The sequence below is a fragment of the Streptopelia decaocto genome (assembly GCF_964273445.1).
Source record: "Streptopelia decaocto genome assembly, chromosome: Z".
Classification (NCBI taxonomy): Eukaryota; Metazoa; Chordata; class Aves; order Columbiformes; family Columbidae; genus Streptopelia; species Streptopelia decaocto.
Window position 1 is genome coordinate 73,559,979 of NC_138657.1, and position 13,589 is coordinate 73,573,567.

Sequence of the window (13,589 nt, forward strand, 5' to 3'; positions counted from 1 at the left end):
ATAGCTCAACTCCATCCTTAAGGGTGGTAATCTGGAACTTCGTCAAAGAGTTGCCCAAAACATGACATAGCTGTTCAGTATGCCCAGGAACAAAGGCAAAAGGCTGATACAACCTCCACTGCACGTTCAGCTGACTGCACAAGGGGATCCTGCGGTTCAGGACTGCTCCTGTCCAGCTCGCTGACACAAGCTGCTCTTCACATGGTGGCTGCTTCTGAGGTCTGCTGTCCTTTCCATCCAGCTGGGAGGTCCTAAACCATGAACCACTATAGCAGATCCCAGCATGCTATATTAGTTGATAAAAAGTGCTTAGAGGCTGTGCTTGAATTTTTAAGAAGTCCTTGACTTCATTATAGCCAGGACCAAGGTATCAATAAGCTACCATTCAAACAAACAGTCAGAGGACTTGTTTTCTGCTTCAGTTTATCAAGTGTTAGAATTACAGGATTAGCAACTGAAACCAGAATCTGTTGAAATGTTGAAGAAGGTTTTAACAGCAGTAGCTCCTGTCAAGGAGGTACATTTCAGTTTATTCAGCCAGTCCGACAGCCCAGAGAGAAAGGTCATATTTCTCCAAGAATAAACAAGGTGTGAAAAGCTGATGTTACCAGCTCCAAGAGCTCCACGAGCACAAATCAAGCATTTGCATTCCCAATCAACCATCACTAACTCTTTATTGAGGTCACATTAAACACAGATTTTCCTAAAATTATTTATACTTGATCTTAACTAGAAGCCTTTGTACTTTCCATCCAGTTCCTACCCTCAAACCACACCTCAAGTGGAAGAAAATTCCCACACTCTCATCCTCACAAAGTTTAAGAAAGTTACATCCCATAATTGCACATTTATAGTCCTGCTTACCTCATCTTAGGAAACTAAAAATACAAAACAAGATGAAGCTAGACATTTCAGCAAGCCAAGAAATCTGAAAAATAAATCAGATGCTGATCTGAATGAGTGCTCACCTTGCATATACTATGAATATATCATAGAAGTCACCCCACCAAAGTTCAGGGTATTAATCTTATCTCTAAATGATGTAGTGAGCCAAGCCTAACACACGTACAGGCTTCAGTGTCTCAGAAGTTTGGATGCATAAGCAAAGATCATATGCTACCAAAACAAAAAACCTCACGGAGGAAATGACATACAGACTCCAGCCACATCACTTGAAGGAAAGCCCTCTGCTGTAGAAGGGTGAAGGCTCCATGAGACCTTAGTCTCCCACTCTCAAAATACATATCACAGCATCAGTCAGAAGAATTCAGAAGAAAGGCACAACAGCCCAAGGACATCAAATACCAAAAAAGATGGCACATTCATAAGAGTGATGTAAGGCAACTGGCCATCTTGTCTAAATCTGCACTTGCTAACGCACAACCCCAGATTATTTTACAGGCTGCTTCAGCTTCTTTCCAGGAACAACTACAAACATACAGTCCAGAGAGCTCCCCAACCAAACAAAAATATTTTGATCCATTGTGATTTCTTCGAAAAAAATGCATGAGTAATATAAGTGCAGGAAGAGGATGCCAAACCATTTGGATGTAAAAATGACCCAGTTACCAACCCAAGACTAGAGTGACTTCCTGAATAAGTAATAATGGAGGTGAGTCTAAGAATATACCTATCACACCTACATGAGTAAGCCAGCCAACTCATTACAAAAGGCAAGCCTTGTGCCAAAGCCTTCCCTTCCTCCAAAACAATGAGGCCAAACTGAATGTGAATCAAATTATTATTCTCCAAGCTACAGGTTATTTTGTCTTTTGTGGAACAAAGATCTTAAACCTTGACCCTGAGAGGCCGACAGGCACCGAAGATCCATGTTAGCCATACAAAGACATGATCCAAGAATTTTTTTCAGTTTGACAGGAGCCAAAAGGCATGCAATGGGGGATGAAGAAGCTGCTACTAAAATGGTTAACTCCTGGGAGAAGGGAGCTGATGAGGTCAATATTTTGCCAGAGACCAAGCGGATATCAAGTGGTACACCCAATGCAATGTATCTTCTGCAGGTAGCAAGGTTTTTAATTGCTGCTTTTAAGAACAGCATGCAATTCCTCCTCCAGTTGTTTCGAGAATTTAAGTCTGCTCCCTTCAGTTCCTTCCTGGGACGGCAGTGCCAGATTTCTTGCTTACTGCATTTACAAGAGGGGAAATAACAACCACAAAAGTTTTTCTGGATTAACAGGAAGGCTGAGAGGGGAATTGAAAGCATTTATCTACCTTGACCAATTAAGTGCTACTGCAGCCCTTCAAAAGCTGCCCTCCAGAAAGTGCGGAGAGGAAGAAAAGGATAAAAGGGGTGGAAAAAACAATAAAATAGTCCTGAAGCACCATGAAGTTCTGAGGAAAACACAGCCTTTTTCCTGAATTAGTCGTTTTGCAGAAGATACCCCCGCATGATGAGTGAAGCCATCGAGGGATGCTTGGTAAGCCCCTTCCTTAAAAATAAAGAGTGCACAGGCCAGAGCCGAGCGGGCAGCGTGGGGTGCAAGGGGAGAACCCGCACCCTGCCGTGAGGCACCTGCCTTTTTGGGGGATTACACCAGGAAAACAACAGCAACCGAGGCGGCCCCGGCGCGGGCCCCTCGCCCCCGGCCGCCCCCAGGCCCAGGGGAGCTCCTGCAGGCCCCAGCCCGCCCGGCCCCCGCCGCCGGCAGCTGGACGGGAAGGGCAGCACCTCCGGGCGCCGAACCTCCCCGTTCCCTCCCCGCTGCCGCGGGGGACGCGAGGGTCTGAGCGCGGCCCCGGGCCCGCCGCCCCACCGGGGCCCTCCGAGCCCGACAAAGAGGCCCGGTCCGCGGCCAAGGGGGGCGGCGCAGGCCCCGGCGGCGTCTCCTCGGGACCACCGCGGCGGCGGGAGGCCGGGCCGGCCCGCAAGGCCGTACCTTGAAGTACCCGCCCTCGTAGAGGGTGTTGGGGGGCCCGAAGATTGCCACCTCCCAGTTGTAGAGGTCGGACTCGTCCACCAGGGTGATGCGGAAGCCCTCGACCGGCTCCTCCTGCAGCGACTTCAGCTCCAGCATCAGCGCCTTCTGCGAGCTGCTCATCTGCTGCTGGGCCATGGCGCGGCGCGGCCCCCGCCGCCGCCGCCCCGCGCTCCCGCCGCCGCTCCCGCTGCCTCCGCTGCCGCCGCGCTGCCCGCGGGCCCCCGCCCCTCCCCGCGCTCACGGCCGCCGCCGCCGCCGCCACTTCCTTTTGTGACGGCGCCCGCTCAGCGGCTGACCTCAGCGCGCCGGCCACGCCCCGCCGCACGGCGAGCCACGCCCCGCCGCGCCGCAAGCCACGCCCCGTGCGACGCGCTTAAAGGGGCAGCGCTCCCCCACCGCAGCGGTGTGGGCGGGTGGCTCGGGAGCCGTGTCTCCCTTTGGGGGTCGGGGTGTGCATCTGCCCACCGGTGAACTCCCCTCCGGGAAGGTCCGGCCACACGGCGGCTGGCAGGGGCAAGCCACGGGACGGGACGGGACGGGACGGGACGGAGGGGGCGGTGCCGCCGCGCGGGTGTCGCGCGTGGGTACGGAGCGGCACGGCCGGGTCGTGCTGCTGAGCAAACAGACACCCACGGCCAAAAAAAACCCCAACAAACAGACGCTTTTCTTCAAGGGATGGTTTTTGAGGAGCAACACTGCATGACCCAGGGTCCCCTAAAAATCCTGCAGCAAGCCCCAAGCTGCAGTAGGAGAGGAACAGGCAGCTTTCCCCCTCCCATGGGTGTCACTTTCACGTGGCTCCACGGATGTGTGAGGTGTTACAGGCAGAAGAGGCAGTTTTCATCTTTCCTTCTGTTCCCTGACGTGGGTAAGGGAGAAAAACATTTGCAGAGGTGGTGAGATACACCAACCCATGAATGTGAGCAAGCGCCTACTCCTTAGCAAGTCTTCAATGAACAGTATAAATTTCATTCATTATAAAAATAAATAAAGAAAATTAACAAAGCGACTATCCAGGAGGAGGACAGAGCACAGCACAACCCAGATAGTGCAAATCTGCATTTCGCTTCTGGAAATGTTAATGCATGCACCTGCCCTTCAGCACACAGGACCACCCAGCTGCGTGAGAAACAACCAGGACAGATGTAGTTGCAAACTGGGCATTTTATCTCTAGCCAGAAGAGGAGGAATAATGAGGATGCACAGCCCTGACAGAATAGCTGAGGTGTATTCCTTGATAAAGAGTTGATTCTAACAAGTATCATTTAAATAACTAATGAGATATGATGAGTTCTAAATCAATTGCAATATCCCCCCAAAATGTCAGAGCTATTTGAAGGAAATCTCTCTTGCCTGTGGACTTGCAGTCAAAAATAGGGAATTAATAAAAGTGAAAATCATGTAATGCCTTAATATAAATCTGTAGCATTGCATTACGTTGAGGCCAGGGATTAAATGGAAAAAGACCCTCAGATTATGCTGTATAAAGAGGGATTGAGGAGTGTTCACTTTAGGGATTAATTAAATGAACAAAGTGATCAAAGACAGTGAGAACAAGGGGAGAGTCAATAGGGACTGTCCAGAAAGGAGGAACCAATAACGGGGAATACTTATTTCATTAGACTATCTCAGGATATTACTTCATGCAAAAACATGTTGATGCTCAGAGATGCAGCACGTTTATTTGGACAGCAACAAGAGTACTGGAGTTACCACGTAGAAAGGAATGAGATTCATTGGACACCTCATGTTTGAGATATCTTAACCCAGTTCTGCTTGGCATTTCTTTCATCCTTTTGCACATGGCAGGGCTTATTCTACCTCACAGAGGCCTCAACCCCATGGACAAACAGGTTGGATGATGTGCCCCATCACCCCTACATCCTTATGTAGCTTTAACCCTCTCCCTTGTCCCCATTACCTCTCGCTGCTTTCCCCTCCTGATGACAGCACCAGAGGCACAGGCGACCATTAGACCTGTGTCCTGCCTTTTCCAGAGACATGGACTTTCTCGAAGGGACGGGACTGACAGCGAGGACTCCCTGTGTTGGTGGGAGCTGGGGCAGCCTGTGCTGTAGATGGACCTTGAAGTCTCTGCTTGGTACTAGGCAGCCACAGCTCCTTCTCCAGACCCTCGCCCAGGGAGGAGAGCAGGAGGCAGATGGTTTAGTCTGAGCACAAGTTGTTAGCAGGACTAATTTGCTGTTGGCTCGGCAGCGATCATGACATCCTCCTGCTCATGCCTGCAACTGCTCCACCTGTTCTCCTCCTGCCTTTTGGGCTCTCCCCAAGGAGGTCCCTATCACCTGCTCCATGGATGATCCAGAACCAGCAGTGGTACCCAGTCCAGGGCTTGTGACAGCCTCCAGGCTGTACTTGGTTGGACTGGATAACCTTAAAAGTTTTTTCCAGCCTAAATGATTCTATGATTCTAAATACTCCAGCTTGACATGTCAGGGGCACATGCCCTTGCATAATCCCAGCTCACCCAGGAAACTGTCCCTGTGGAGACTGGCACAGATTTTCTCGTGAGCTGGGATGAGCTCTCATTCACTGCCACAGGGGTAAGCTGGAGAAACATCCCTCGTCCATCCCTGGTTTGCCCAGCTGTGCTGTGAAAAAGTGCGTGTTCCTGTACAGGCAAGCACAGGTCATCTGCTGACACTTACATCTTACCACCCTGAAGTGAGCTCAGATTTGCAGAAAGCTTCTTAATTCTGCTCTCACATCCTCAGCCTGGGGGCTGGAGGGCTGGATCACAAATGCTTGCATGGCCAAAATGCTGTTTGTTGGAGGAGTTCCTTGGTGGCCAGGCTGTACCATGGGCATGTTTTCTGGTGGGAATTGAGACCTGTGTTCTTATTTATGTCTTGGGCTGACAGCTGTAATGTTTCATCAATACTGGATCAAGTTGACTGGCAGGACATGTGGGCGGAAGCCACGCTCTGACTTTGGTACCAGGCTTCCTGGGTGGCAGGTGCTTTCATCACTGTTGTGTTTGGCCAACCGTCTCAGTACTGCAACATCTGGGCCACATCTGAGATGGTTCCAGACATGATGCTCTCAGCAGTGCTTCCTCTGGGAGAGAGAAAGCGCTTCACCTCTGCCTGCCACATCCCACCCAGCCCTACGACACAGTCAGCAATGAGTCTTTGGCTTCATCTTTCTTCTTCCCAGTCCCAACAACTTGATCCTAGCTGCCCATGCTTCATTATTGGTCTCTGCTCTGCAAAACCAATCAGCCCCATTCACACCTCCATCTCCACCTCCCAAGCACCAAGGTTTAATGTCATGGCCAACAGGACCCCAAGGATCCAGTCCCACTGCCCACTTCCAACTGCCTCTCATATGCCTCATTTTCGTTGCTAATGAGTCTAATAACTCATCCAACCTGGAGGGATGCACTGTGACCTTCCTCATCAATGCCAGCTGGCAAGGACCTGGCTGCTCTGCTCCACTCTGTACAGGTGGCCGCCCAGCTCACCGGTGAAACGTGGCATGGCTCAGGCTTTAATGAAAAAGTTGGATTGATTCAGTGTGCAGGAGATGAGCCCTTTTGGGATTGTGCTGCCCCTATTTTTATGGTAATAAAACACCTTTCCTTGCAGCCAGCCTCCAGCACAGGCCTTGTCTGAACCAGCCCAACTCTGGGAGAGGTGGGAGAAGCAAAGTTTGGAGCTATTCAGGATTTATCTCCGCCTGCTGCCTGTCTCGAATATTAACGAAAGAGGTAATCATGCAAGGCAGAAAGTAAAGAAAGCCCTGGTGTATTCAATAGGACAGGCTGAAATTTTTCCATCAGGATTGATTTTAGAGAGAACATTGGTCTTTCGACCTCCCACCTTTTTTTCCCCTCTCCACCAAAATCTTCCACTGATCTCAGAAAACAGAAACCACTGAAGCAACAGAGCTCCTGCAGGCATTTCTGCCCGCACTCCCGGGGAGGCTCTACTGCTCTGCCTGGTGTCCCCTTCCCCTAACCCAGGCTGCCCTGAGCCTGACATAACTTTTTGACTTATCATATGGCATTTCTCCTTCCCTAATCAGCTCCAGTATATCACAATGAAAAGATGGAGCCTTGTCCTCTCCTCTTTCAGGCATTATCCTGTGGATGGTCACTGCCTGCCTGCAAGCAGCATTCTCTATGGGGAGTGCTCTGCCACAAACTCTATTGTCCCTTCTTCATCTCCAATTTTTTTTCTCAACTGAAGGAACTGGCATGTTTTTTGGACTAAGGAACAAGAAACAGGGTCTGGTGTAGGAACATGTGGCTTCAGGGAGGGGAATTCTCACCAGGAGAGGAGGAGGCTACACGTGCCCTTAATCCAACCCCAGCAGTGGAACTTGTCACTATAAACTGGACCTCAGGATGCCACCATCACCTTATGTAAATCTGAGATGAAAACTTCTCTTCAAGTCCCCTCTGCTTTGTTTTCATTATCTATTTTTAATATCTCTCTTCCTCTCCTCTTTCCTTCTTTCTGTGAGCCGCATTCATCAAGGATGACAAACGAGAGTTAACTCCTCTGCTTAGCAACAGCAGAAGCTTTGAAAATGCAAATGCTGTCTTGGTGTCACACTAGAGGGTTACTGCCCTGTGAGCTGCAAGAGAGAGGGGACAAGAGCTGGCAAGACAGGGCAGGTCCTGCCTACATGACTCTGTCCTTCAGCGCTTTATCCAATTTCTTTCCTGAGTGGCACAAAGGATGAGACATCTGCTCCCTGCCCTGGGAAAACGGACTTGTCTGGGCTAAAAGATGACACCATCTCCTCTCCTGCTGCCTCCTCCCTGCGCCTCTGCTCTGGCAAGGCATCACCAGGGATCCCAGCAAATCTGGGCTAGGCTTTAACAAGATCTCACACCCAGCACATCAGATGGATGGTCCTGTGATGGGGAAGATCAGGCAGGGGGTAGGAACTCCTCTCATCATCCCTACAAACTCCTTACAGCACCCCCCAGATCCCCTTGTAGCTCAAATCACTGACAGCTATTCCTTGGGCTGTACTGAAGCAGAGCAGGATGTCTGGAGGTCCACCTCATCACCCTCCTGCCCCAAGAGAGCATCACTTTATCCTAAGCAGCTCAAGACATATTTGCCCAACCAGTTCTTTAATATTTGTCCTTCAAACTGCCCACAGTGGAGATTCGCTTGCTCCTAGGTCAAAGTGTCTCTGGGCTCAGCTCGCCTCCCTGTTAGAGAGCTTTTAGGCGTTCCCCTGTCCTGAATGTCATCCCATTTCTTCTTGTCCAGACCACTATGGGGATATGGATCATAGAGAGAGGGTCCAGGATTATTTCCTCCATCTCCTTCCTGGAGTGCTGCTGCCCAGGCTGGATGCAGATCTCCAGCCAAGGCCACACTGGTGTTGGAAGAACATCATTCCCACAGCAGCCGCACACACTGCCATGGGCCAGGGGGTAGTACCGCTTCGGGCTTTGCAGGCTGGTTTCTCATCCCCAGAGGAACCAGCAACGTGGGAATCTGGGGTTACTTCTTTTATTTACACTAGATACCCCGGTCCCAGACTGGAGGGCAAATGAGCACCGTGGTAATGGATCTCAGCCCAGGCACCAATGCCCTGTTGACAAGGAAAGATTTCCCCTAAAAAACACCCCAGGTATTTCACAAGGGAAACCAAAGTGCAATTATCTGTTCTGCTGCCCAAGTGAGCATTGCAACGTTACTGCACAAGCTGATTCTCACCTCCCAAAAAAGAGAATGGACGTACAAGAGTCCTCACCTTCACACTGGCACCTATATAGGTGCATTTGGGCAGCAGAGCAACTGAGTACTTAAGTGAAGCAACTGTGAAACTTTTGAGAATAAAAGTCTGTCCACAATACACTAATCTTCAGGAGGAACTCATCACAGGGATGAAAGTACGCTTTTGAGCATCAGTTGGCAGCACCTGGGTTAACTGGAGCCTCCTGCATCAACGTAGCCACCAGCAGAGAAATGCAAAGTTTGGAAGATTCAGAACAAAGCAGAAGCAAAATGAAGAGAATAAAAAAGTTCTTTCGTGGAGGTTTTTAAAATCTTATTTTGCTTTGCCCTTTTTCCTGCTTGTTTAAATTTGAATGGAATAAAGTTGTCTTTTTTTTTTTTTCCCCTCCATTCTACTCTAGTTTGCTCTTTTGAAATGGATGAAGTCCATCACAGGGGTTTCATAAAAGAGTTCAATCAAAATGCCTGCTGCTTCTCTCATTCAGCTGATGAATAAATTATAAGCACATTAGAATGCTATTTCAGCTGTGATTCCAGGGCCTGGGGAGGGTGATGGCTGTGACCTTATGCCTGTCAGACAGTGGTTTGCATTTCCAAAGAGTTTGTGTAACTGACTGTTCAGGTCATCTTACACCTCTGTTCTGGGCTCAGCGCACAGAAATATCTGAACCTGTTTAACCTGCCAGCTACAGGGACAGTCGCCCATCTGCACACAGCAGTAGTGGCACTTTCTCTGGTCCTCAGGGGCTCTTAGTCTGTTGAAGCCTGAAGTGACCATGGTCACTCACCAAGGCAGCAATTTGCGTGACATATTGCTTTATTGATGGGTATGTAACTGAGATATCCATATTGCTTGGTCCCAGCAATAGTTTCTGTGTTGGCAACCAGTGTTTTAGGTTATTGTTCCTGCACAAGAAATCCCCGTCCGAAGCATTACAGTGTGGCTGAGATGGTGTGGACATAGCAGGGCCTGTTGCAGTAGGACAAGGGGTTTTAAACTAAAAGAAGGGAGATTCAGGCTGGACATGGGGAAGAAATTTTTTACAATGAAGGTGGTGAAACACTGGAACATGTTGCCCAGAGAGGTGGTGGATGCCCCATCCCTGGAGATGGGGCCAGCCTGGATAGGGCTCTGAGCAACATGATCTAGCTGAAGATATCCCTGCCCACTGCAGGGGGCTTGGATTAGATGACCTTTGAAAGATCCCTTCCAACCAAAACTATTCTATAATTCTGCAATTACTGGCACGAGCTAGTGTTGGATCCTGGGTGTGCTCAGGAAGAGGCACCAGCCTAGGCCAACGTCCCCAGTCCTTTACCTTCACTTCTGTTGCAGTGTCAGCTCCGCAGGACTGTCCTGCCCCTAGTGGGTGGAAGTCCTGCCCTAAAGTGAGTGTCCTGCCCTAGAGAGGGTGACTGTGAAGCCGGGACTCACAGCTGTCCCCGTTCCTGGGGAAGAGCCATCTGGAACAGGCAGGCACTAGCAGCAGGTGGAGGGAGCGGGGGCCCACAGACCAGCTGCCCAGTGGACTCCTGAGTGGGTCCATCAGACCCTGGTTTCACCCTCAGAAGAGCCACCTTCTTGTATTTGGGCAGAAGCCATGGTGAGAAGGGACAGCATTTTGTAGAAGTCAAGCAAAGGGGAGGATGAAGCTTTTCTGGGTTTCACATCACTCCTGGTTCAGGGGCTGCATGCACATCAGCACCATGATCTGTGTGGGGACAAGACCCTTCACTTCCAGCACATTATCAGCCACTATCAGCTGAGCTTATGAGTGTTCCCACTCACTGCTGGACCTCCAGTGGTCACTGTGGGCTGGTCTCCAGCAGCAACGCAGTCATCTTCTGCCAGGAGCTCCACTAAAATGCATGGCTAGCTAGGCTTAGCTGAAGATGTCTAGCTGAAACTGATCACAAAGAAGAGTTTCCATTAGGAAATAGAGGGAGATCCAAGTGAGTTGAGCTGGATCTTGTTTTACTGAGGCTGTATTTGGCCTTTTCATGACCCTTCTCACAATAAATATGAACAGATTCAGAGGAAGGAAACCAAACTACAGCATAAGCACCAAGCCTCAGGCAGAGGCAATAGGCTTGGTGGTTGAATGGTAAAAAGATTCCCTTGGGTGAGACAGCCCAGAGAGGGGCTGGGGCAGGAGATGTTCCCTTAAAGTCTCCACATCCATCTTCCTAAAAATGAGATGTTCTTCTGAAAAACTGTCTGCAGGGCTTATGTGGCAGATGCAAAGTCTCACTCCTCTGTATGCACAGGTAGGCTATGAGCTCTGGAAACCACACTGTGGTGCGTGTGAAGTAGCATTGGGAAGGGGAAGACCATTGCATTGGCCCTGCAAACTGCTCTGTACACCCGTGCGTGGTGAGGACAAAGCTGAACTTTTCCTGCAGGAGGCTGAATCACCAGGAGGGTAATTAATGCAAATTTCCCAGACAGGTGAACAAGTCTGGAGAAGCCTCACTGCCTGGTCTGAACGTGCTGAGTGACACAGTCATCTCCACCCTTGGGCTTGCTGTCCCGTGGAAATTTGGGAAGAGCTTCTAAGGGGTCTGGGAAATAAAACAACCAGAAAAACACTGGCCTGGTCTCACAAACATTGTCTGTGTGGGAAAGTGGTGCTCATGTGTCCTCCTGGAGAACGAAAGCCCATGGAGAGACGAGTGCATCAATGCCAACCTGCAGGGACGAGGACTCAGGAGGCAATAACTGGTGGCTGGATGTCCACCCCTTGGCCCTACCAGCTCCCCTGCACCCACATCCCCTCCAGCCACCCCTTGGTGGTCCCTCTTGCTCAGTCCACACTCTGTTGCAGAGCACAGGACAACCCCAGTTATGCCCTGCCCTGGTTTTGTGGCTGTGGCTGGAGGGTTTAGCCCTGCAAGAGGGTCCCTGGAGGACTTGTGGACAGGGTGGAGGGTGGCTGTGCCCTGTAGGTGCTGTGCCTCAATGCTGTGCTGTGCCAAAACCTCAGTCCCCATCCACAGCTACCTGTAGGGCCAGGTGACTCTTCTCCAGACTTGTTCACCTGCTGGGAGATTTCCATTACTTACCCACATCTCCATCCTGCAGGAAAGCCCTTGGCTGCACCAACTTGAAGCTATCAATGCATGGTGGGTTTTGCACATCCCATATCCTTGTTCCATCTAGCACACTTCAGCATCCTCTGTGTGGCCTGTAGGATGGGTCATTCCCCTTCTCCAGACTTCAGCTGTCAATTGGAGGGCTGGCTGCATGTTTGCATCAGGGCCAGTCCTCTCTGCAGGAGCATCCACATTCTAAAGGTGGAGAAGGCTCTGATGCTGCCCCAAACTATCAGCTGTTGATTTTATCTCAAATGGGTTTGTTTTGTCTTCACATGGATGTCTGTGGGGTCTAGAATAGTAGGAGGAAGGGAGTCTAAGAGCCAACCCAAGACTTTGCATCTGGACTCTCATCTGCACAGTGCTTCAAATTAAAATGCTGTTCTGGTCTCTGGGGTGGGTGAGGTCAACACATTGGCTGGTGCTGCAGGGGCTGAGCTGGCTGCAGCCCGGTCCTGTCTGGTCTGTGTTCTCCTTATCTGCAAGACAATCAAAGGACCTTGCCTTGCTCTTGCCCTGGGGAAGGAAAAAAAAACCAGCTGAATGTTCTTGCCTGCTGTTAGGAAGGACCAAAAAGGGCAAGATTTAGCTATTTCCCTCTTCCTGCTGCTCCTCTGGTGTGAGAGGGGTAAGTGGGGCACAGCAGGGAAACCCTGTGGAGTGGAGGACCAAAAGCATCTCCATCCACAGGGAAAACTGAGGAGCAGGGGCTGCAAAGTGGGAACCAGAGGAAGCAATGAGCACCTTACAGGGAGTGAATCCTCCTCTTTGCAAAGAGGCAACCAAAATACCGCAAAGGCCACACAACTTGGTTAAAATCTTTCCACCATCTCAAACGTGTTCTTCTCTCAGCATTCATTTTTAACATTGCGCTGATTTGGCTGAACTGAGGTAATTTTCCATTAGGTTGGTTAATTTTCTTGTTAGCATGGTCCTTTCTTTTTGAATGTAGCTTGAGAACCAATTAATGTAGTTTGAGAACTAATTAATGTTTTCCTCCGGTAACCCTTCAGTGTTTAGGACTCGGAATGAAAGAATGTAAGAATTCTGATGTTGATACTTATTGATAGGGGAGCCAAGGTTGTCCCTCAGTTTGTCATGTTTTGCTAAACATGTGCTCAGCTTCAAAAATGCAGACTTTCTCCCTAGAGTGAGACATACTTTCATTTACCTGATCACTTATGAGCAGAAGACATTAGAAAGAAGGGTTTAGTAACATCATGCGTAGCTTGTATTCTGAGAGTATAAAGCTGTTCTTTCGAGAGCCATTTCCAAGCTTGACTTGATCATATGGCATTTTTCTGTTTTTATTTTCACATATATGAAAATATTGCCCCATTCATTCTACTCTCCTACTCTCCTTTTTGTTTACACTCATCAACATGATGTCTTTCACATATATATATGAAATATATAAACATATGTGCTTTTTCACATCTACTTGCTGCCTAAAAATTCACGAAAGCTGTCAAAGCATTTGATAAAAGAGCACAATGAAAATAACCTGCTGTTACTCTTAATATTCTGATTATTAATGAATAATAGAAAACATTAAAGTAATATTTTGTTTGGGGATCGCAGAACACAGGACATGGGAGTATATATAACCTGTGACATTCCCGGCTGTTTTCACCATTGGAGGTATTTCCAAAGGTTTGGTAAAGCAAGAGAAGTCAAGAGATTTCTCACTTACTGACTATATTTCATGGACATCTTGTTGGTGATGTGGCTGGTGGTGTTTTATGGACATTGAAGATGGCTGCAGAGTGAGACCCAAGACTTTGAGGCTCTCTACCAGCACTGACACTGATTTCACAGGAGACACTTTGCA

At 49.3% G+C, this 13,589-nt stretch overlaps 1 protein-coding gene across 1 annotated transcript in view; it reads right to left on the reverse strand.

Moving 5' to 3' along the window:
• UBE2R2 (ubiquitin conjugating enzyme E2 R2) overlaps positions 1–3,162 on the reverse strand; it is a 53,764-nt gene extending 50,602 nt beyond the window's left edge. Inside the window, exon 1 of the mRNA XM_082075527.1 lies at positions 2,898–3,162. Within this exon, the coding sequence (XP_081931653.1) occupies positions 2,898–3,074 (177 nt within the window). The 5' untranslated portion in view covers positions 3,075–3,162. The remainder of the gene's footprint in view (positions 1–2,897) is intronic.
• Positions 3,163–13,589: the final 10,427 nt, after the last annotated feature.